At 37.6% G+C, this 23,719-nt stretch overlaps 1 protein-coding gene across 4 annotated transcripts in view; it reads right to left on the bottom strand.

Moving 5' to 3' along the window:
• The window catches only part of UBR2 (ubiquitin protein ligase E3 component n-recognin 2), a 126,463-nt gene that overhangs the window by 18,301 nt on the left and 84,443 nt on the right, over positions 1-23,719 (bottom strand). For 3 of the 4 annotated variants that reach the window (XM_029943296.1, XM_029943295.1, XM_029943297.1), the window contains 18 exons: positions 23,180-23,302; positions 22,980-23,043; positions 21,927-22,051; positions 18,868-18,920; positions 17,827-17,929; positions 16,572-16,620; positions 16,008-16,162; positions 14,165-14,267; positions 11,401-11,510; positions 11,210-11,290; positions 10,706-10,884; positions 9,811-10,010; positions 8,064-8,157; positions 7,252-7,413; positions 5,743-5,846; positions 4,279-4,357; positions 1,972-2,120; positions 1,557-1,612 (listed from right to left, as the gene is read on the bottom strand). In XM_029943296.1, the coding sequence (XP_029799156.1) occupies positions 1,557-1,612; positions 1,972-2,120; positions 4,279-4,357; positions 5,743-5,846; positions 7,252-7,413; positions 8,064-8,157; positions 9,811-10,010; positions 10,706-10,884; positions 11,210-11,290; positions 11,401-11,510; positions 14,165-14,267; positions 16,008-16,162; positions 16,572-16,620; positions 17,827-17,929; positions 18,868-18,920; positions 21,927-22,051; positions 22,980-23,043; positions 23,180-23,302 (1,989 nt within the window). Of the gene's footprint in view, positions 1-1,556; positions 1,613-1,971; positions 2,121-4,278; positions 4,358-5,742; positions 5,847-7,251; positions 7,414-8,063; positions 8,158-9,810; positions 10,011-10,705; positions 10,885-11,209; positions 11,291-11,400; positions 11,511-14,164; positions 14,268-16,007; positions 16,163-16,571; positions 16,621-17,826; positions 17,930-18,867; positions 18,921-21,926; positions 22,052-22,979; positions 23,044-23,179; positions 23,303-23,719 lie in introns of those variants that run through there. The other variant, XM_029943298.1, reaches the window with a different exon arrangement.

Raw genomic sequence — 23,719 nt, 5'->3', positions numbered from 1 at the left:
TATAGCTAAGACCACCATTCTGCTGATTTACTATAAAGATACAATTCAGGAAGATTTTTTTTTTTTTAATTTGAGAGAGAGATGGAGAGAGAGAGAGAGAGACATAGAGAGAATTCCAAGCAAGCTCCACACTCAGCACAGAGTCCCACCAGGGCCTCAACCCTGGAATCATGATATGAGCTTGAAATCTAGAGTCGGATGCTCAACCGATTGAGCCACTCAGGTGCCCTCAAGTCAGGGCAATTTAAAAAAAAAAATTATTTATTTATTTATTTTGAGAGAGAAAGACAGAGACAGAGAGAGAACCTAAGCAGGCTCTGCACTGTCAGCACAGAGCGTGACATAGGGTTCGATCTCATGAACTATGATATTATGACCTGAGCTGACACCAAGAGTTGGACGCCCATCCAACTGAGCCACCCAGGGCCCCCGGGAAGGTTTTAACACCAAGGTTTATTTCCAGGTGTTCTATTTCGGTAAGTCCAAAGTGGTTAAGATATCTCTATTTTTAAAAAGTCCAAAGAGGGGGCACCTGGGTGGTTCAGTTGGTTAAGCCTCTCTGACTTCAGCTCAGGTCATGATCTCACCATTGATGGATTTGAGCCCCACGTTGAGCTCTGTCTTGACAGCTCAGAGCCTGGAGCCTGCTTTGGATTCTGTGTCTCCCTCTCTCTCTCTCTGCCCCTCCCCTGCTGGTGTTCTTTCTCTGTCTCCTCCAAAAATAAATAAACATTAAAAAAAAAAAAGTCCAAAGAGGATTTTAATGCACAACCCCTGGCTGAGTGCCTTTAATACACGATCTATACTCCTCAAACCATAAAAAAGGGTCCTGAGACTCCAGTGTTTGCAGTGACATCAGCAAACTAACTAGTTGTTGAGTGATCACACAGAATTGTATTTTCTATACTGGTTCTTGTTTCTTGGTTAGGCTCTCAATCTGTGTTCTCAATCCTTGCACCTAGGAAGCTTTTTAGAAGTATTAATGCCGGAGGCCCATCTCCAGGGACTCAAATTTAACTGACCATGTAGTTAGAGTCTAAGCATTTTTTAATTCTCCCCAGGTGACTACATGACTAAATTTAAATGATCTTGCTTTCAAGGGCAGTTTTATGATTTTAAACTTGAATAGCTGACAGTGTATCACACTGACACTAACTACACAGTAAAAATAAGCATGTTTTGTATATTCCTTCCTCATTTTTCTCAGCATTAACTGTACTGTGTTGACATTAATCTGTACTTATTTACATGTTGCTCCTAAAAGGCCGTCAAATGTGGCAGAGGGGGTGTTCTGTTTTATATTTCTAATTACAGGATTAAAAATTCAAGAACAAGAATGGTTTTTAAATTTTTTTCCCACTTTTTATGTATTTAACCAACATCTCCGGATGAAAAGAGCTCAAGTCTGTGTAAAAGTAAATCATGAAGAATTCTTGTATTGTTACAAAAAATGGGTTTTACTATGAAAGGACTGAACCTATCCTGAAATGACCAATTCAGGTTCTTCAGTTTACAAGCAGAACCACTGAATCCGCGGACTGAGTACAGCAACTTACCAGTCTGCAAGGCAAAGGGCCGAATAATGGTTTATCTTCATCACTTAAAATTCTTTCTGTGGATTAAAAGTAGTTAAGATGATAAATCTGATGTTACGTATGTTTGAAAGCACAATATTGTCAGCTTTTGAAATCTTTAAGTCATTTCACAAGAATTAACTCTGGATGAAAAGTAAAAATGAAAACACATCCCTCAATTGATAAGAGTTATAAACACCACTCTGTTGCTCTGCTTAATTTATAAACTATCAGTCTAATGTTTTGTCAGTATACACGGACTGCCTTCGAAATCTTTATGCCATTTCTTCAATATTGTTGCCACTTTAAACATCTCACTTAAATACAGACTCCTACACATAATGCATGTTAGCATACACTTGTGACTTATAGAGAGACACAACTATAAATCTCTTACCTATGCTTTGGATGGTATATGCACAACTACCCCAACACATTATGGGCACACGGGGATCCTCCTCATTGGGATGAACCTTTAGTCCCACTTTATATGTGGCAGTTCCAAACGTTGTTAGCATTTCTTTTATGCTTTCAGAATAAGGGTTCCTGTGGTGAACATGTATATATAATTAGCTCAAAACAATGTACTCACATTAATCAGATGGTTTAGTTTCTTAACAGCCATTTGGTATGTTGGAATTGAATCTCTTAAACTCTTTAGAAATAGTGTATGCAAAGCAGGAATTAAAGGCACACAAACGGTCCCTGCCTGAGAGGAGTTATATTTTATTGTGGTTGGCAGCGGTGAGGCCCAGGAGTGAACACAAGGTATCTGGTCAAAGTCTACATGCTGAATCTCAAAAAAGGACCCTTGACCTCTTTCTCCATGTTAAGCACATTGGCAATGTATATCTACTGCCATAGATTTTAGTTTCTCCAGTGAAGAATCCTCAGGGGGAAGCCGTTTTACACATTGGCATTTGGGGATCCCACACAAAAGACTGGTGGGGGCCTGATCATTTCACTGTGAAGTTTACAGGTCAGCAAACTTTAACCCGCCCACCAGGTATCCAATGAGCTTTTCAGTGACTTATTCTTGAATAGTCACCCAAGGATCAGTAAACATATAAGGAAAAAATCAAGACCAAAGAGATAAACCAAAACAAACCAGCAGGAGAAAAAAAAAAGAAAAGAAAAGAAAAAAAAAAGAACGCAGAGCAATAGAGACAGTACAGAAACCAGCAAACTTGCCAGATAAATTTCTTAAAGGATCTTAGAGGATCAGCCCAAGAGGGCCAACAGCGAGCTAACAGATAGACTATCTCAAAGCACAGAAAAATCAAGAGGAGAAAATGATCCAAGAAATAGAAAAGAATTTTCATAAAAGGAGGACATATATCTTCAAAGTCTACTGAAAACAAAGCAAAATGAGTGAAAAAAAGATTCACATACCAAGGAACATCACAGAAACATTTTAGAGCACTGGGAATTCAAGGGAAGATCCCAATGGTCTCCAGAAATAATAGTTACAAAAAAATAGGAATCAGAATAGTGTTAATTTCTCAACAGATGCTAAAATTTAGTAAAACAATGCCTTCAAAATCTAGATGAAAAATTACATCTAACCTACAATTCTATACCCAAGTCATCAACTAAGGATCTGGATGAGTACATTATGTTCAGACATGAGAACGTTACACCCTGGCACCCTTTCTTAGGAATCTGCTGGCGGGTGCGCCTATGCAAAACGAGGGAGCAAATGAAGAGGGGCACAGCCAGGGGGTGTCTCAGGGTAACAGCTGTGCCCTGTACTGATCAGTGCGGGGGGGTCAGAGGCTGCCGGGGGGCAGGGTGGGAAGTTCCAGGAAAGCAGATCATCTGATGTACCTTAGCAGTTAGACATCTGATAGATCTATTACGTGATGGGTGGAGGGTGGGGGTGGGAAGTAACACAGAAAACCAAGTACAGGAAAAAAATAAGGTGATCATTAACTACCGGAAAAACACAATTATGTAAGAAAGGAAATAAAATAATAACACGTATCTTCTATCAGTAGAAACCAAAATAATGTAAAACCGCCAACTGATTTAACTAAATACTGTGAAATAACTCTACTTGGACACTGGTGAGGGGCAGTAAACAGGTAGTAAGAGATGAATTTTACATTGCCAGGCAACAGAAAGATAACTGCTTAAAAATGATTAATCAAGAGGCAGTCAACTAAGCATTTTAACTAGATACATGGAAGTAAATGGTGGAAGAAACAAACCAAATCCTAGGACTGGTGATGCGGGTGAGGGTGGGGGTAGTAGGAAGCAAAGGACTAGTGTTTTCTTTGGTTAAGCTTTTTTCTCTGGTTACTGTTTTTCTTGAGGTTCTTAGGATATGCCAGCATCCAGGTGGCTTCACATGTATTATGTCACTTTATCGTCACAACACTTATGAGGTAGATGTTAGTACTCACACTTTACAGATGAGGAAACCGAGGTACAGAGAAGTCAAGCAATTTGAAAAAGGTCACACAGCTCGTAAGTGGTGCTGTTGGAAACTGAATCAAGCAGGCTAACTCTAGAATTTATACCACACTTTACTGGTTTCTATCAATAAACTTGCAATAAATATCATCATGTAATGCTTAAATCTCAGATTTCAAGATCAATGTTACATAATATTTTGCTCCCTGGCTTGACAAATCATATTCGAACCACTATATTTTTCATTTCAAGTGGAACAAATGTAAAAGAAATAAAACAATATACTCACTTAGGATGAAAATCAGGCCTAAACCCTTCAGGGAGCTGCAATTCATCCATATGTTCTGAATTCTTTGAAGAAGCAGTATCTAGACAGAAATAAGCATTTTATATTCTTATTAATCAGTCTACAGTATTTCTATAAATTTTGGTCAGATATTTTATTCTAAATATAGGTCAAAGAAATTTAAAAAATGACAGGAAAAGTTCCCAGTAATACAGACTGGTACAAGATATATTCAAAGCATGAGAAATATCACTGCTGACTGACCAAGGTACCTTCTGAGGTCAACTATGCTTTTCCTAATATTCTAGCCACCAGAACATAGCCAGGGAAGGTAAGGAGAGTATGCTATTTTGTTTCTATAACAACCAATGGATAAATTCTGCTCAGATGGCTTTCCTGCAAGGTCATTAAGTGCAGTATATGTTTATGAGATTTAGGAAGTCTTTGGTAATGCCAACAATAAAGTGAGTCTGCCCACCAAGAACCACAGCTGGCTCTGCAACCCACACTTGCACCCCGATCCCCAGCTCAACAAAATGGGGGAAGAAGTGAAAAGTATTTATGATGAATGTCTGACTCTTGATTTAAGCTCAGGTCATGATCCCCTGGGGTCATGGGACTGAGTCTTACATCGGGATCTGCACTTAGCACAGAGGCTGTTTAAGATTCTCACACACTCTCTCTCTCTCCCTCTGCTCCTCTATCTTGCTGTAAAAAAAGGGGGGGGAATACGTCAAATTTTAAGATGAGAGGTTACACTTTTAAAATATTCTTAAATAGGGGTGCCTGGTTGGCTCAGCTGGTAGACCATGAGACTCTTGATCTCAGGGTCATGAGCTCCAGTTCCATGTTTGGCATGGAGTCTACTTAAAACAGAATATTATTATTTTTCATAGATATTTCAATGTTTATTTTTGAGAGAGAGAGAAAGAGACAGAGAGAGGGGTAGGATCAGAGAGAGAGAGAGAGGAGACACAGAGTCTGAAGAAGGCTCTAGGTTCTGAGCTGTCAGCACAGAGCCTGACACAGGGCTTGAACTCACGACCTGTGAAATCATGATCTGAGTTGAAGTCAGATGCCTAACCAACTGAGTCACCCAGGTGCCCCTAAAACGAAACTTTTTTTTTTTTATATTTATACTTGAGAGAGAGTGAGTGAGAGAGAGTGAGAGAAAAAGAGAGAGGCAGTGCACGAGCAGGGGAGGGGTAGCGGGGAGAGAGAGAGACAGAGAGATGGAGACAGAATCTGAAGCAGGCTCCAGGCCCTGAGCTGTCAGCACAGAGTCAGGCATGGGGCTCAAAACCATATGCCGCGAGATCATGACCTGAGCTGAAGTCGGATGTTCAGCTGACCGAGCCACCCAGGCACCCCTAAAATGAAATATCCTTAAACAGTTTCTTCTGAAACTACGCTTTCCAATAATCTCAGACTTTAGGGGAAAAATGAAAGCAAATTATCAGAACTTACTAGGAGTACTTTCTTCTTTCCTAAGAACCTGTAATGCTTTTATTTGCTGAGATATTGTTCTAATCCACTGAGTCAGTTTTGGTTGGTCTGAAATATTTAACCTCCTAGAAAAGATTATAGAGAGTGTTTAGTATTCTGTTGCTGTTGCTTAGCTTAAGACACAAAAAGATTCTTTAAATGATCATGGGCCTAATAATTTAAACACACTTCAAAAATTAAAAAAAAGGCTGGGGGGAGATTTGTTGCCTTAAAAAAGAATAGTTATTTGCCAATAGAAATGAAGATAGATTATCTGTCACTATGATGCTAATGACACTATTTGTCAAAAGTTTCTTTTTTCACAATACTGGAATTTGCTAATTCTTAAACAGTACAATTAGAGTACCACCACTAATATTTATTGAATGTTTAACATATGATACTTAATAAGCATTTTACAGTATTAGATTTAATCCTCAAAATAGTCTTATGAAACAGGTTACATTATTTTTCTTATATTACGGACAAGGAAATTGAGGTTTAGGGCTATGAAACTTGACTAAGGCCACATAGAGGACAGATCTGGCATTCGAACCCAGGTATATCAGACTCCAAAAAAGCCTGTGTTCTGACCTTCAGGGGATTGGAAAAACACAACAAAAGTAATTTTTTTCTTCTTAACGTGCATTAACCTAACAATTAATTTTTCAGTTCAAAGGTAGATTAAGTCACCATGATATTCTGTTATGGTTAAAAAGCAAGAGCTTACACTGAAATCTAATAGCATTTAATACGATTTTGTGGTAGCATAAACTAAGACTTCATAGTTTGAATTGAAAAGAACTTTACTTTGAACTGAATCCAAACAGGACAGAAATTAACAGAGGGTTCATATTCACAAAACTGAAATTAGTATCTGTGCATGTAAGGTAGACAGCATAATTCTAAACTGAGATATAAAAACCAGATCTGAATAGCAGACAGCACTGAATTCACATTTGAAATGACAATGCCCAATGCTTCTATTAACTAGAAGCATCCCAGAAATGACAAAATAACAAAAAATTTCCATTTTAAAACAGCAACAGATTTTCACTTATTAGACTAACTCCTGAGGGTGCACTGTCAGTGAGTGTATTGTAAAATAATTACATTTAGCAGTTAGTGGTCAGTAAAGTCCATTTGAGCAGCTCCTCCATCCCTACCAATTCACTGAGCATCTCTTGCAAACTGTGAGGAAAATATTTAAAGCAGTCTCCCAGAAATAAAGAAGACAGGTTTCATAAACACAGGAATTTATATCTTTAATGTATATGGATGACCAAGAAACTACAAAATGTCAGCCCGTTCCTTTCTAAAAACCAAAATCATGTTTCAAAGGTCTACCAAAAGAAATGACTAAATAAAAATGTATCTGGACAAAATTATGCAATTACCTAGAGTGCTGTTCCCCGCCTCTACTTTAACTGACTCCGTATCTTCAAAGGAAAATAATGGTTAAATATAAAGGTTTTATGACCCCAAACATACCTGTTAAAAATATTTCTTGGAGGAAGCAGCAGAGGAATGACAGTATTACTCAAACACTCACAAAGGGGACAGAGGAATTCTCCGTTTTCTACATCATAACTTGTATGTAAGCGTAATCGCTGTTGCCTTCGCTGTTCTTTAGCTTGAACGGAATCAAAATACCTTTACAATTAGAGAACATGGGGTATCAAAAACAACGGTAATTCTTTTCAGTGAGAGCCACAGTGTCAATGTTTTAACTAATTTGATTCCACAGTACAAGAATTAACATCTTCAAATTTCCTGGTCCCCGTGCTGTCTTGTCACTTCCCCAGGGCTGGTGGCTACTTGTTAGAGGAAGTGCATGATAACTCAGTGAGCACAGTGCCAGAGTAATAGTACTGATCTGCTGGTTTTGCAGAACCATAGAAAGTACCAAAGTAGAGCAAAGTCAAGGTGATTCCATCTTAGGTCAGGGAGCCATGACAACCTCAGGAAGTAACAAGGGAAGTTACTAACACCTTTAGAATCAAGAGTGAACACCCTGGGAAGACATTACTCATCTAGGATTTATGCCACTGTAAAAATCTTGCTCTTCGCCCGTCTGTTAGCTAGTACAGATCCCCATATTAAAAGATATAGCTGATATACAATCAAGTTTCTACCATGTATGACAAAGAAACTCAGTTTTAATTGTTATTAGGCAGTGATACGCAGTTTTTTCTTCACCATCTTTAGTTCTTTCTCCCTTTCCCTGGAATAAAACTTCCTTTATTTAAAAAGTTGAGCCCTCAGATAAGCTTCTCTTGACTAATATTAAGAATATAAATTACCTTTGCCAACAATGAGCGTGCATAATGTGCCCACAGCTACCAGTGTGTGTTCCGCAGGACAGATCAGGGTGCATGAATAATGGATCATGTTTTTCTGCATTACAAAACAAACAAACAAAAAACAAAACAAAAAAACCAAGCATTTAATTTTTCTATAACAAATGTACAACTTTAAATTGTGAAATTCTTGATATGCGGTTGTGAACTTGAAATGAAATGCTAGTGATTTATGCAAGCCCTGGATTATTGAGAAAAGCAAGACTCTAATTTTCATCACCCTGAGCAAATTAAACAGTCCTGAATTGTTCACTGAAACTGGAGTTTTGTATTATGTATGTCTAATCTTCTGAACATTCCACACATTGAGGCACTAGAGACTCCCATTCCCCCTAAGAGCCCTGAGCTGGTAAAAGGCACTGTCTTCACTGGGCTGCCTCCTAGAGGAGATTCTGCCTAAAGACACTAATGCAAAGGAGAGTCACACGGACTGTACTGGAGCCAAAGGGGAGCAAAATGTCAAGGACAGCAGCCCAGATGGGGAAAAAGAATAATTCAGACACTCTCCCATTCTGGTGCTTATTTTTTATATTCAAAGGAGAGGAAAACATGAACATACAAATAGAAGATGGGTGCCTGGCTTCTTCTGGAATTTTGGGAATTCTCTCTATAATATATACATAATCTTAAAAATCTTAGTAATAGTAATCTTAGAAATTCCACAACATTCTACAAAGAATTACTCAAGTTTCAATTTGGCTTGTATACTAGAACAGTGCAAATGTCACTACGTAAAGTAAAGATTTTCTGATACAAATTAGGAAAGCATTTGGAAAACCTGCTTATAGACAAAGTTTTTTCTTCACAAAATAACGAATTAAATAAAAGTGGTGGGAACACTCATGTGCAGCTTAGATGCCCCTGGAGCATGAATGACTTATTCCTTCCTGAGCAGTTGGAAGAGGGCATTTAACTGTTATTCCTCTTTAAGGGACAACTGCTTCACTCAAAGTCACACCTCTTTCCAGAGGTGGCCCATGACCAGTCACTGATCAGTGTTGGGGTTAAAAGACCCAGTTCCCCTTGCTCCAACTCAGGACACCTCCAAGGGCCATCCAGCTCCAGAGTTCCCACGGGGCAGGAAGAGGCCTCTGGGAGACTGCATTAAAGCTCACCTTCTCCCTTTGCCCAAACCTGCCTCCCTCCTCTCCATTCCAGAGATGCTGATTCCAAGGCTCTCCCAATACATGTCCTGGATGGTAATCTCTATTTCAAGGGTCTGCTCCCTTGAGAACCCTATCTGTGATATTCTCACTACTTTACATCAGAATCTGGCTCAAGGACTGCTTCTCACATACATAACTCACGTAACTATTCCCAAGAGGTTCCATTTTGGATCGATCCATGAGACGAAATTATTGTTACTTCAGTGTGCAAACTAATTATTAGGACTTTAGAAGTGTGCTGAAGAATGGGAAAGGTTGTTAAGTACCAAGTATGTTAATGTTCTATCACAAAGAAAAGCTTTCTTTTGAATCCCTGTTATCTACCAGCTGTGTAATTCATAACTGACAGTTAGCCTTTTGGAGTGTTTCCACATCTGCCAACTGGAAAATTTCTGCCTAGGGGAAAGCTGCCTAAGACGGCCAACCAACACCACAGAGTCATTACTAGATTAATAAAATTTCTGTGCCACATCTGAGTGGCAGTCATTAAGAGAGAGGAGGAGATCTAGCTATGAAGGACTTACCTGGATCCTGAATGAATTTACTCCTGTTTTTTGATAATACAGTAGATCTTTGAACAAATGCTGCCAGGACCATTGCCTTGCTTTCCACCTTCACCTCCTGTTCCTCTTGACACAATATACAGGTAACAAACTGTCGCTGTTCAGGGACCTGAGTTTGTGCTGGGCCCAATGCTGTAAGTGTTATATCTGAAACCACAGGGCTACAATACAAAGTGCATAGTTTCATTAATGAGCCTAAGAGGTTTCCATCTAATCATAAAACAGTGGACTCCAGGTATGTACATATTCAACACATGTGGCCATGATGATCTGAAGGCTTTCACACATATCAAACCATCTCCTGTAGTCCTCACAGCAATCCAGTATGCAACAGAAGCCAGACAATCACTTAACTGACCCTGGTGCACTCATTCTTTTATGACTGTCAAGGGTGTTCTGTGTGACACGTCATCTTGAGCAGACACATTATATATATATATAAACCTACATCAATAAATTCAAATTCTATGAGTAATTCCTAGAATTGGAGGCTGTAAAACTTAGCTACCAACGCTTGTACATTACTTCAGGGTTAAAAATGTACTTCTTTAAAAAAAATGTATATATATATATATATATATTTATGTTGATTTTTGAGAGAGAAAGTGTGAGTCGAGGAGGGGCATAGAAAGAGGGGAACCCCAAGCAGGCTCCAGGCTCTGAACTGTCAGCACAGAGCCTGATGCAAGGTCCAAACCCATGAACTGTGAGAATATGACCTGAGCTGAAGTCAGACACTTAACTGACTGAGCCACCCTGGCACCCCAAAAGTGTACTTCTGAGGGAAAAAAGCAACATCTTCCCCAATTGAGAAACCAATGGTCAAGAGATTAAAAAATGTTGATTTTTTTTATACCTATTATCAAGAACAGCAGAGGCAGAGGCATCCAGTTCTAATGTCTGCTGAAAGAGTTCTTTGTTCTCGTCAATAAAGTGCCGCTGCATCTCAGACATCTGGGCCATGATCTTTTCTCTGCGGAGTCTGGCAATCTCGGCTTTTCTCTTCCTTTCAGCTTTGTCTTTGTCTCTTGAACTCTGAAATTATACTTCATTTATTAGACTATTAGATGCTAAATGCACATTTTTACCCCAACAGAGAACTATCTTTATTGTAAATACTGATTAAAAACTATGTTATGATCTCACTTATCTAAACAAGAGAAAAGATTTTTTTAACTTGTTAAAAAAAAAAGGGCAGAACAAAAAAAAGCTGCTAAAAGAAATAAAGATAAACAGTGCCACATTTCTCGGAATTCACATTTTTTGGTGAATATCAACTACCAATTTATTGCAGATAAATTTAATTATTTATAGTGAACTTGCTACAATCCTTCAATAGACCACATGCTGCCTCTTATACCTCCTCCATTATGGTTCTTTCCGTCTCTGCCACGGGACTGGCGGACGAACTCTCTCTTATCTTCTTAATGGCATTAAAAGTCTATGACAAAAAGGATCAGTTATTTGGAAGCTGTGAAATATTACCAAAATTTAAAGATAACAACCATTGAATGTTTCTCACAAACAGTAGAGCGATGGAGGAAATTTTACCTTTAATATCCACCTAATCATGTCTTTGTGGACGTCTAGGTAGGGAGCATTCTGCAGTGTTTCCAGCATAGCCAGTATGCTAGGGGAGTTGTTTGGGGCTTCACCAGGTTCTAAGGTAGAAAAAATAAAGCTCACAGTAACAACAGCTAACACTTCACAGTGCTTATTACTATGCATGAGAAGATAAATAAAGTTGGTTATAACATCATCCACCCATCATTTAATTACAGCTCTACTTATGAGAGATTTTGAGAGATTTTCAATATTTCCTAAGAATGTGATGCATTTGTACTTTCCAAACAGGTTGTTAACAACTAGAATGCTTTAATCATTCAAAATGGACATCTTCTACCAAATGATTATTTTAACATAGCCTTTAGCAAGATTGAATAGTAACCCAGTTAAAAGGACTACCTCAGATTTTACAAAGTCTAAGAAAAGAACTGGATCACGGGTATGTGTGTGTGCGTAAAAATATATCAACTTGTTTATTCTTTTAATAAAATCTAGATTCAAAATAAAATGCATTTCTCTCTGTAAGTTACTTTTATTTGAGGAAAAGACATATGTGTCAAGTCCATAATCTCAAGAGTATACTTAATCTAATGTTAGTTAGTTTAATTTTATAGTTGGAAATGTCCAGTTTTCGATTTTCTTTGTTTAAGTGCTACAATTTAGGTAAAATATTCCTACAAGGGGAAGAGACTAAACTATGTGCTCTTTAATATTCTTTCAGATCTAAAGTTCTGTGGCTATAGTTTAGGGATTTGACTCAAAACAGTATGTTTTAATTATTTAAAATGTTTAAAAAGAAATATAGGGAATGTTCAGAGAAAATAATGATTATTGAAACAAAGAGAGACAAAGAAAAAGAGAAACAGAATCTGAGATTGTATAGTGATGAGTGGATGAAATTAGGGAGTTTTCTGTGTGGTTATCCTGAAGTAAAAAAAAAAAAAAAGATACAATGTTGATCCACAGAAAGAAATACTGACAGGGAAAGGCTGGCACCTAAGAACACAGTCTTCAGTGGGGAAAGGCAGTTTCCTCTCTTCCTCCCACTTTCCTGGATTAGGGCAAAAAAGGGAAAACTAGAGATCTAGCAGCAAATGAGACCACTCCTGTCATATTTCCCATTATCATCCCTTCTGGAATCCCCAGTATACCGCATGAATTCATTAAGTGACCTCAGCAATGGATGATTGTAGGTCTGGCGCAGGAAAAGCAAAAATGAGCCTGGGCCATCCTTTTTGCCAGAAAGCAATGTGGTGCACAAATCCTAATGGACTTGGGTCAAAAGAATATTGAAGCCAAATGAATAGACTCCCACTGACCAAAATTGGCAGTTTAGGCTTCAAAAAGAAACTTTTTTTTTTTTAAAAAAAGGAATCTTGATCATATGTGACCATGAAACACTGCATAAATAAAAGCCCACAAGTAATATATTTTTCTTGTTTTAGAGAGATAAAATGAGCATGTGAGCAGGGAGAGGTGCAGAGGGGGAGAGAGAGAAGAGAATCTTAAAAAACAGACTCCATGTTCAGTGCAGAGCCCAATGTAGGGCTCAATCCCACAGCCCTGGTATCATGACCTGAGTTGAAATCAAGGGTTTGTCAACCAACCAACTGAGCCATCAACAAACTAAGCAAACAAAAAAGATTTACAGTTGTCACTACTGAAGGCAACTTAAACCAACTGCTTAAAAGGCTTTTCTTTAGAGAGGAAATAAGATGGTTTAAACAAATGGTTTAAAAAAGTATGCCAATATTAAAGTAAATTTAGCAAAGTACCAATTACTGAATCTAAGTGGTAGTTATATGGATGTTTACTGAACCAACTATTGCCTTTATGTTTAAATTTTTTAATAATAAAAAGCTAGTAAAGTAGTGCCTAGATGGCTCAGTCAGTTAAGCATCTGACTCTTGATTTCGGCTTAGGTCATGATCTCAAGTTGGGGAGATCGAGCCCCATGTTAGATTCTGTGCTGACAATGTGGAGCCTACTTGGGATATTCTCTCTCTCTCTGCCCCTTCCTGCTCATGCACGTGCTCTCTCTTAAAATAAACAAACATTAGAAAAAAAAAAAAAGCTAGAAAAAAGTCTCCTGGCCTTAGAGAAAAAAATCATATTACATTACATAAAATGATAAGCTAATTCCTTATAGCTCATTTCCTTGTTTTTAGTGTCATTATAAGATAACAGCAACAATGTAGAAGTGAAATCCTGATAGCATACTTTGTGTTTTTAAAAGTGTATCTGAGGGGCGCCTGGGCGGCTCAGTTGGTTAAGCGTCCAGCTTCAGCTCAGGTCATGATCTCATGGTTTGTGGATTCAAGCCCCACGTCAGGCTCTGTGCTGACAGCTCAGAGCCTAGGGCCTGCTTCAGATTCTGTATCTCTCTCTGATCCTCCCCTGCTCGCGCTGTCTCTCTCTCAAAAATAAATAAAAAAACATAAAGAAAGAACGTGTATCTGAGAATTTAAATGTATGCGCCATACTGATTTCAAACTAAGGACTCCTCATTGAGGTTTTCTGTTTATGAATTAAAATTTATGTATTTTAAGAACCCATAGTCCCTAAGTATTTTTAAGAATATATATCAGGATCTGATAAAGTACCTTTCACACACAGATAAATACATATAGCCTCAGAAATTTGGATTCATTATAAGCTATTTAGAATTTACATGAGCAAATAAGAGGTTATATTACATATTTAAAATCACTGTTATCTTGAATTAGTGTAGTAAAAAGTGCATACATACTTGATATCTTCTGAGTGAAGGTAAAAGTTACTACATGCTCTTCTGTGACACTGTCCAAATGCTGTTTTTCTTCTTGTAGTGCCATTCCAATTAAATGTAACACCTCAAATAAAATGTTTTGTAACTTTTAGTAAATCAAAAACCGAGTACATATTTTTAAGAAATAACAAAAATGAATTCACAATTGAGAAAAAATAAAGCAAACCACTAAAGACGAAGTGCACAGGTAGAAGTACTAATTTTTATTAAATTCAAACTCTAAATAATTTTCTAATAAAAAATCCTCAGTAAGGAAACAAAAATTTCAATGTCAGCTAGGAAGAAAATTCAACTGTAAATTCTTAGGGTAAGTTACTACAAATCTGACCAACCATTTATACAATAATGTAATTTTCAGTTTTATGCCACCCCTACACTACAGTCTTAAAAAATCTTCAAAAAATCTCAGTGGCCAAATAATTAGAACTGAAAGCATCTATCATATAATGATCTAGTCTACAATACTCTAGTTAAATTTCTCTAAGGACTAAAACTCTTAATCATCTCGGAAAGACATACTTTTATTTCTAATGCCACATAATTTATAATGATGTTTACAGTTCTTATATCTCACAAAAACTTTTTTACCAGGCTTCTAAGAAAATATAAAATGACACTGAATCTATCTGCATTTTTACTGCTCTTATCCTGCTCCCCAATTACTGAAGGAGATATATGTGTCTGTTCGTTTCCGCAAAGAGCTATTGTGGCTGTCTTGAGACTTGGATGAATTAGGTTAGCTTGAATGGCACAGAGAAAACGTACACAGAAGGTTAATACTCTTCACTCTTTATTTTCCTCCATCATTTCCCACAAATCTTTTGCTCACATAATACTGATGGTCTCTAGTAGACCACAGCTTCGTGCTTTTACGTTTTAAGCATATGTTTATAAATGGGAGGAGGGTATAAGTATACACACATCTTAGCCAGTGAGATACTTGAGGCTGCTGAGACAATGGAAAGAGAAGTAGCTTTGGAGGAAGGCACTGGAAGAATGCTCACTTTCATTTGCATCCTGGCTTCACTGCTTTTAAGCTACATGGCTTCAGGGAATCCCTCTGAGCCTAATTTCATCATCTTCAAAATGGAAAAAATCAGTATTCCTTTAGAGTTCTGAAGACTGCAAATATTGTACGTAAAAGTACTTAGCACAGAATAAAGGACAGAGTAGGCTCAGTCTATTAACTCAATAATTACTATTATGTTATTTACTAGTTGAGTAACATGGACAAGCTAAATGAGTCTCACTGAAAATTGTTTCTCATCTATATAATGGGAAAAGTTGTATCTACCCAAAAGGGATGTTGTGTGAATTCAATGAACACATAAATCAAGAATGACTTATATTAAAGTTATAAAGTAAAATACCAAAAAGCTTCTAGATATGTCACTTATGAGCTGCAAGACCATATGTCTGTGAGTTTCAATTTCTTTAACTGCAAAATACAGATACTGATGAACCCATGGTTCTTTCAAGGGAGTTAAATAAAAAACATAGGTCAAGGATAACACATTACACAAATATCAGAGTACTGCATAAATAAAAACGTATCTTGAACAATCAGTGAGAGGCAGGTTGGCCAAAAAGACAAGGTAACTACAACTATGTGGTATAAAAAAATAACTGCCTGGCTATCATTTTCACTGTCAGACACACAAAAATAAAAATAATATTACTATATTTCAAATTAAGGTAACACGGCATTTTGTGCTGAGTTGCTTGTGTATAGATATGGACAAGAATATTCTGGTTTTTATCAAAAAAGCACAGAAACATAAACAAGAAATATCTTCAGACCTACCCTTTGCAGCATGGACTCAGACCAGGCGTACCCGTTATGTTCTACAGCCCACTGCAGTATCGTCCTCATGATGCACAGCATCACGTCTGACTGCAAGATGTTTACCAGACTTGCAAATAGAGGGCAGAATGGAGGCAAAACTGGAGGCGGAAGTGCTGAAAATAAAGTTATTATTGGTTTCTTTTGTAGAACATGCTTAAAAAACAAAAAACCTATACCTTTCTTAGATGTTTTTGATAGTCTGTATTCAAAGAATATTCATTAATATACATCTTAAAGCTATATTTTACCTTCTCAAAGTCAAATGCATAAAAACAGATACATACAGAGAAGCAGCAGAGAGGAAAGTCTTTGTTTTCCCTAAAAATGTTAGGACTGAGATAAAACCATTAACCCAGAGGTGTCTCCTACTAACTGTTCCTATATTTGCATATTTATTAGCCTTTGAATGTTCACTCAGAAAGCATATATTTAAACCTTTCACTTCACCATGGATAATCATCCTAGTCAACAGAAAACAACATTTAGAGACTGACAAGAGAACTTTAGAAAGACTAAAAATACCTGTATCTTCCCTATTTTGTCTTCTCAATTTCCGTTGAGCTTCCTCTGCCTAATAAGAAAGACATTTGGACAGGGAATTAGCAATGCACAACCACCCAATACCCCAAACTACTAAGTTAATCTTTGTCATATCATCTTCTGATTTCTTTTTTTTAAAGTTTATTTATTTATTTATTTTGGGGGGGGAGGGAAGGAGAGAGAGAGATATAGAGGGGGGGGAAAACTGAGGATCTGAAGCAGGCTCCATGCTGACAGCACAGAGCCCAATGTTGGGCTTGAACCCATGAACCGTGAGCTGAAGTCAGATGCTTAACCAACTAAGTCACCCTGGTGTTCATTTTCTGATTTTAGAAGAGGCTTATTACCCTTAGTTTTATATATAGTCCCCCCTCCCACACTCACACATCAAAGATCCCCCCCCACCACTAACCAGCCCCATCCCCAGGCCCCAAGGAGTTCTTTCTTATTTTAAAAAGCAGGGGAAACATGTACAAACCAAAACCAAAAAGTTATTTGGGTCTGAGCTCTGCAACATGCATATAAAACTAAACAAAAGCTTCATGTTTAAGTTTAATTAACTCCATTTACTGAAAAAAGTATTTTCAGAGTAGACTGCTAAAAAATAAAATTTGAGGGGTGCCTGGGTGGCTCTGTCGGTTAAGCCTCTGACTTTGGCTCAGGTCACAGCTCATGTTCGTGGGTTCGAGCCCCGCGTCAGGCTCTGTGCTAACAGCTAGCTCAGAGCCTGGAGCCTGCTTCCGGTTCTGTGTTTCCTTCTCTCTCTCTGCCCTTCCTCCTCTCATGCTCTGTCTCTCTCTGTATCAAAAATAAATAATAGACTTAAAAAAAAAAGAAATTTGACTAGCTAAGACTCATGAGGAAAATTCCATAAATTTCTATGGGACAACATGTTAAGTAGTAGCAATTGTGAAATGAGCATAAAATGGCTTAACTGATTATTGCATAGGTTGACAATCTGTCTTCAAAAGCCAGTAAAATACAATTATATACGTGTGGTTGTGTATATAGTTATATAGATCTTATATACGTATGTAGCAGACATAGAGAGGGGGAACCCAAAATGTTAGGAGGTGATATTTTAGGTAATCTGTATTTTCCTTCATTATACTTTTTATATTTTTCAAATTTCCTATGATAAAAATATATCCTTTTTCAATCTCTGAAAAGCAGCAAAAGTTGTTTAGGAAAAACAAACATAGCTCTTCCTCGGTACACTTTTAATTTTCCCAATTACCTTGGACTGCTCTGCCCTTGAAAAGTGATAGAAATACAAATTGAACTCTCTGGCACACTCTGGTTTCAGTTCGTACATGCCTCGTCCGGTTAATCCAGGTTTTCTATGGAAAAAAAAAATCCTTAAAATATTAGTACTAAAGTCATACACTAATTTATGAGACAGTCTTAGATAATAGAATAAAAAAATCAAAGCTCTCATTCACTAAAAGTAGTAATAATTTCTTAATTTTGACATATAAAGATATCTCTGATAAATTCTACCAAATGGAAAAAAGTAGGTACAATTTTAAGGTTTAGAGAATCTTTTATATATATACATATATATATATTATATATTTATTTCTGTATTTTCTCTAAAATAATGTGTTGTATCTTTTTATTTACATATTTATTTATTTTTATTTTATTTAAAGTAGTCTTCATACCCAGTGTAGAGACCAATGCAGGGCTTGAACTCATGACCCCAAGATCAAGACCTGAGCTGATATCAAGAATTGATGCTTAACTAGCTGAGCCACCCAGATGCCCCCATGTATTGTATCTTTATAATCAACAAAAATAAAGACATTACTGTTGGGGTGGGGAGCAAGGAAAAAGCAGGATTGAGAAACTGCCTCAACAACCTTACGGGGGACAAACTGGTTTACTGACTGGCAACACACTGGCCAGTAGAGAGTGAAGGCAGTATTCAAAGGGCATCCCATAACTTAGGAGGCACAATCCAATGAAAACAAAGCAGTGTTAAGAAAGCTCAATGCACTGACTTAGGTCATCTGCTCAGTTAAATGGCAATTAACATACTGACATTATGAACACTGGTTCTGGGCACAACGAAAATTCTCATAAACCAATTTTAGTTGCGGAGTGAAAAGCTAGATCAGAAGACTGAAATGATAGTGAGAAATCTAGTTCAGAATTATGTATCTGAAAAGGTTGTCCTCCTCTGAAAGCAACAATTTCATTCTGTTCTGTCAAAAGAAACACTAAGAAAAATTAATATATTAAAAACAACCGAACAGGAAATAGGAAGTAAACTCACTTGAAATATGCAACCGCTTCAATTACATTCTCCATGCCAGTCTCCTTGTTCTCCTAACAGTATGAGAAACAAGAGTGTTTCCTGTTAATAGTATACCTGCTAGCACTTTAAACATTGTGCTTTTCTCTCTCTTTTTTTTTTTTAATGTTTGAGAGAAAATGAGACAGAATGCGAGCAGGGAGGGGCAGACAGAGGGAGACACAGAATCAGAAGCAGGGTCCAGGCTCTGAGCTGTCAGCACAGAATCCAATGCAGGGCTTGAACCCACGAACTGTGAGCTCATGACCTGAGCTCAAGTCGGATGCTTAACCCACTGAGCCACCCAGGTGGTCCTGTGCTTTTCTCTTAAGCCTTTCCTAGTAACCGTAGGAAGTGGATATTATCCTGGTTTTTATAAATGAGGATTCCACAGTAAACATAATTATTAATATATGATGAGGGAAACTTAGTTGGTAAGCTAACATTCATTCAGACTCATAAAGTTAAAAACAAGTCACTGTCCTATGGATTCAAGGTGACAGCTTTCAAAAGGAATTAAAAGCACAAAGTAACATAACATTCAAAATCTATGTAAGATATTTATATTATTTCATGAAGGTTACACTAATTTCTTACCTATTTTTGGTAAAACAGCATTTCCTAAATCATATCCTATTCATAACAAGATGTTAATAGGAATTCTGATTAAAAAAATTCTCTGGTCAAAAATGTTTGGTAAATATGGTTGCCATCACTTTGTACAAAACGTATTTTAAAATGCTATTTTAAATTGTATTCTTCTTTATCCTAAAGTCTAAGTGAAACTGTAATTGCTTTCTCATCTAGCAATTCAGGATTCATTTCCTGTATTAAAAAGCACAAGTAGTTTTTGTCCTGACTAGATATTTAGTGATATTAAGAAATTATTGATTATTGTTCTTTTAGGTGTGATCGTGGCATATGGATAGATAAGTTCTTCTAAAAGTTTGTTTGGACGAGTTTCTCGAGGTTGGCACTGCGGACATCTGAAGCAGATAATCCTTTGCCGTGGGGGGTGTGTGTGTGCCCTGTGCACGGTCGGATAGTCAGCCGTGCCTCAGCCTCTGCTCACCAGATGCCAGGAGCACCACACAGCCCTGCCCTGAGCAGTGATCCTGCCAGATGTCCAGTGGGGGCAAAGCTGTCCCTGGCTGAGAACCACTGTTTTATATACATACAGTTCTAATTATAGATGAAATGGTAAACCTGGTCTTCTGGGGTTTTTGTGTCTGTTTTGTTTTGTTTGCTTTGGTTAGAACAGCTCAGCAAAATAAAATTCTGTATTACTGTTGTACAACATTGTTTCACACATACATCAAACAGGCCAAAAAAATAAACAGCAAATTCATAGAAAAAAAGGTAAAAAAAAAAAAAAAACCTTTTGTCTTTGGCCCTTTTAACCATTTCATACAAACCAACTACTTATAGTACAGCTAACTATTTACATAAAATTTACCAGAATGCTCAGAATTAAGACTGTTTTTGTTGTTTTTGCTTTTTTTTTTTAAAAAAAACAAGGTTTTTTTTTTTTTCCTCCTTTGAAATTATAACAAACATGGTCACACCACAAGTAAAGTCAGAAGTAGAACAGAGAACACTCCAAAGGTTGGTTGGTCATCTAAGATCATTAAAAATGGTTGACTCCTAACAATACGTACAGAAAATATAAAATGTAAATAAAAAACACAACTTTTCCTACTTTTAAGAAAAAAAGCAGGGCCTTGGAAGTTTTGGTTATTTTTTTTTCCTCCTCTGTTGCAAGTTCATATTACGGTTTTGGTTGGGTGGTGGAGAGAGTGTGTCATCTGTGGGTAAACCTGACATTCTTAACAACCAGTTGGGGGTGGCAGCAGGGATTCATGGTTGGGGTAAAGAAAAAATGAGAGTGGTTGAAACTGGCCATGGGTTCTGTTACACTATGTTTTCTACTTCTATAGATATTTGAAATTTTTCATAATGCAAAGTTTAAAGGAACTATTACTATGAAACAAATAGGGGTTTAAATCTAGAAGAATGAACATTCAGGCTGAAAGTTTTGATCTTTGTTTCAAATTTGGGAAAACATTTTCAAAAGCCTCAAGGAAATAAGGACCTCTCCTAACCACAAGTGTTGGTTATCTATCTGAAAAGCCCTGTGGCTGAAAACTAGGTGGCAAAGGACCTTGAGGTCCTGGAGGAGAAACAGTTACAATTAGCCTCTGAATGCTGATGTGAACATTCTTTTATACTCACTAAAAGGAAAGAGACGGCTCCCTAAGGAGAGTTTTTGGATGCTTCAGAAGAAACCTCTGGAAAACTTTCAGAACTTCCTCAACACAGAGGGACAAGTATTTCCTACTTCTTTCTCCAATACACTAGGTTAAACATTATGTCCACCCGTGGCAACTCTGTAACAAGCCCCATCTATTGGATACAGAAATTCAGTTCTCATGACCAGGTTTCCTTTTTTTTATTTTTTTAATGTTTATTTGAGAGACAGAGAGAGAGAGACAGAGTGTAAGCAGGGGAAGGGGAGAGAAAGAGAGAGAGACAGAGACAGAGAATCTAAGGCAGGCTCCAAGCTCCAAGCTGTCAGCACAGAGCCTGATGCAGGGCTGTGAGATCATGACCCGAGCCAAAGTTGGATGCTTAACTGACTAAGCCATCCAGGCACCTCAAGACCAAGTTTATGCAGCATTCTTATCTTTTCTAAAAATTTACTGTAAGAGATTCTACTTCTATGTTCTTTTTTATCTCCCATCCCTAGTATTCTTTTTTGTTCAGCATTAAAAATTTTTTTTCTTAAAGTAATCTCTATGCCCAACATAGGGATCAAACCCATGACCCCAAGTTCAAGAGTCACATGCTCTACTGGCTGAGCCAGCCAGGTACCCCTCTAATTATTTCTAGTAAGAGTGATGAGTAGAAGTTATACATGTCCTAAAACTGCAGTCTTTACCACTGGAAAAGGTATGCAGAAGTAATCTAACACATCAGCCTGACGGAGGTGGGCGGGGGGAGGAAGAATTTCCAATTTTCTTTTTTAAGATGCAGGTACTTACATCTTCGGGTAAAGACTTTACCAGTTCACTATGAGCCATAGGTTTGATGCTTAATTGATGGATAATCTCTCGCTTAATTTCATCTGTAGCATTTACCTGTCCAACTCCAGGACTAAATCTCTCTCCTGTCAATGCAAAAGTACATATCCACGCATTTAACATAACCAGCATACGTAAGCAGTATACACTTAAAACTCATACAACACATTGTATTTTTCTTTCTGTGCAATGGGAAGGTTAACGAGTGGCTTGGCAACAAGCCAGGGTGAGAGCAGCGCCTAACCTCCAAGGCTTGGACACAACAGGTGAGTCAGGGTTTGGGCAGAGGAGAGAAAACTCTGGTTGCTGTTCTAAAAGAATGGGGTCGGAAGGCAGGAAGGGACTGGATGTACTAAAAACCTGGTATAGCAGTAGTTGTACCAGCAGCCTCGGAAATTGCTTTCCCGCCATCTGCCACATGGTAGCAGGGAGGGAAGTCTATCTAGCAGCAAATAAGATACCACCTTCCGGGCCTCTGTTGGTATCACCTCCCGACACTGGATAGGATTCTCTGCTCTATGGACTATAGAGTCTAAAACAGCAGAAAGGGTGGGGAAGGTAAAGGATAAAAGAATAGAAAAGATGGAGGCAGTAAGAAAAGAAACCTGCATCTATTAGCCACAGGTCTCTATTAATTTATTATTATGTACCTAAAGCCAAGATAAAAGCTTTGCAACAGAAAACCAGGGGAGGAAACACCCTTAAGATATAAAGTAACAGTAAATAGATGCTAAATATCCTATTCTTGCTTGCTAAACTCTTCTGTCTCCTTTTTTTCCTCCCCAAACAAGAAGCCTTTCAGATTATTTTGCTTCAGCAGGTCTACTCTCTCGTCCCAAATCACCATAGGACCGTCACCCCTGGTGCTACAGGGGGGAAAGACACGGATCCTCTAACCTTCCCCCCAAACTGAAGAACTGCTCAACTAAAAGAAACATAGCTCAGAAATTACGAACTATTTGCTACCACAAAAGCCAATGTAATTTATAAAGGTCACAAACAATCCAAACTTACCCACAAGCATTATGATGAGGTATAACATCTCTTCTATTAGAGTATTATTTTGCTGAACTACATCCTGTAGCAAGTGGGGGGAGAGAAAGTTCAGAGATAAGAATACCAATACTGTATTATCTCAGATGATTAACATATCCCAAAAGAATAGAAGATACTTCTTTAATGAGGTGCTGTGAGCTTATAAAACATGCTCTTACCTTATGGGTAATCTCAGAACTAAATCTTTTCCCATAGTCTGGAGTACTGAAAATCTGATAGAGTTCAAAGCGGCTGAGCATTATCATCAGGAAATGATTTGGATCCATCATAGAGACACCTGTCTTTTTTTTTTTTTTTTTTAATGTTTAAGGTAAAGAAAAAGAGGGAGGTCAAAAGGGTTACTAAATAATTAGTGAAAGATATTTTGGATTGCATAAGTGAAAATAGCTTAGTCACCAATTCAATAAAAGATGACAACACATTTAGCCCCAGTTCCCTACGTGTGGAAGCTACAAATGTGGACAAAAATCTAAATTGGTAAAACACAATAAAGTACAAACAAAACAGCCTTCCCTTGAACCAACATATCAGAGTAACATGGACTATAGGTTCTCTTTCCTTTTAATACTTTGAATTAATTGCAACCCCATAAATTCAGTTCTTAAGTTTTATTTCAGCATTCTCCTCTCACCACCTAGTGTATGGACTTGGAGAGAATGTGGAACAGCAGTTAAGCTTCCAGTACTTTTTACATACAT

The sequence above is a fragment of the Suricata suricatta genome, chromosome 7 (genome assembly GCF_006229205.1).
Source record: "Suricata suricatta isolate VVHF042 chromosome 7, meerkat_22Aug2017_6uvM2_HiC, whole genome shotgun sequence".
Lineage (NCBI taxonomy): Eukaryota > Metazoa > Chordata > Mammalia > Carnivora > Herpestidae > Suricata > Suricata suricatta.
The sequence above is the reverse complement of the archived record's forward strand: the minus strand, read 5'-3'. Positions and strand labels throughout refer to the sequence as shown.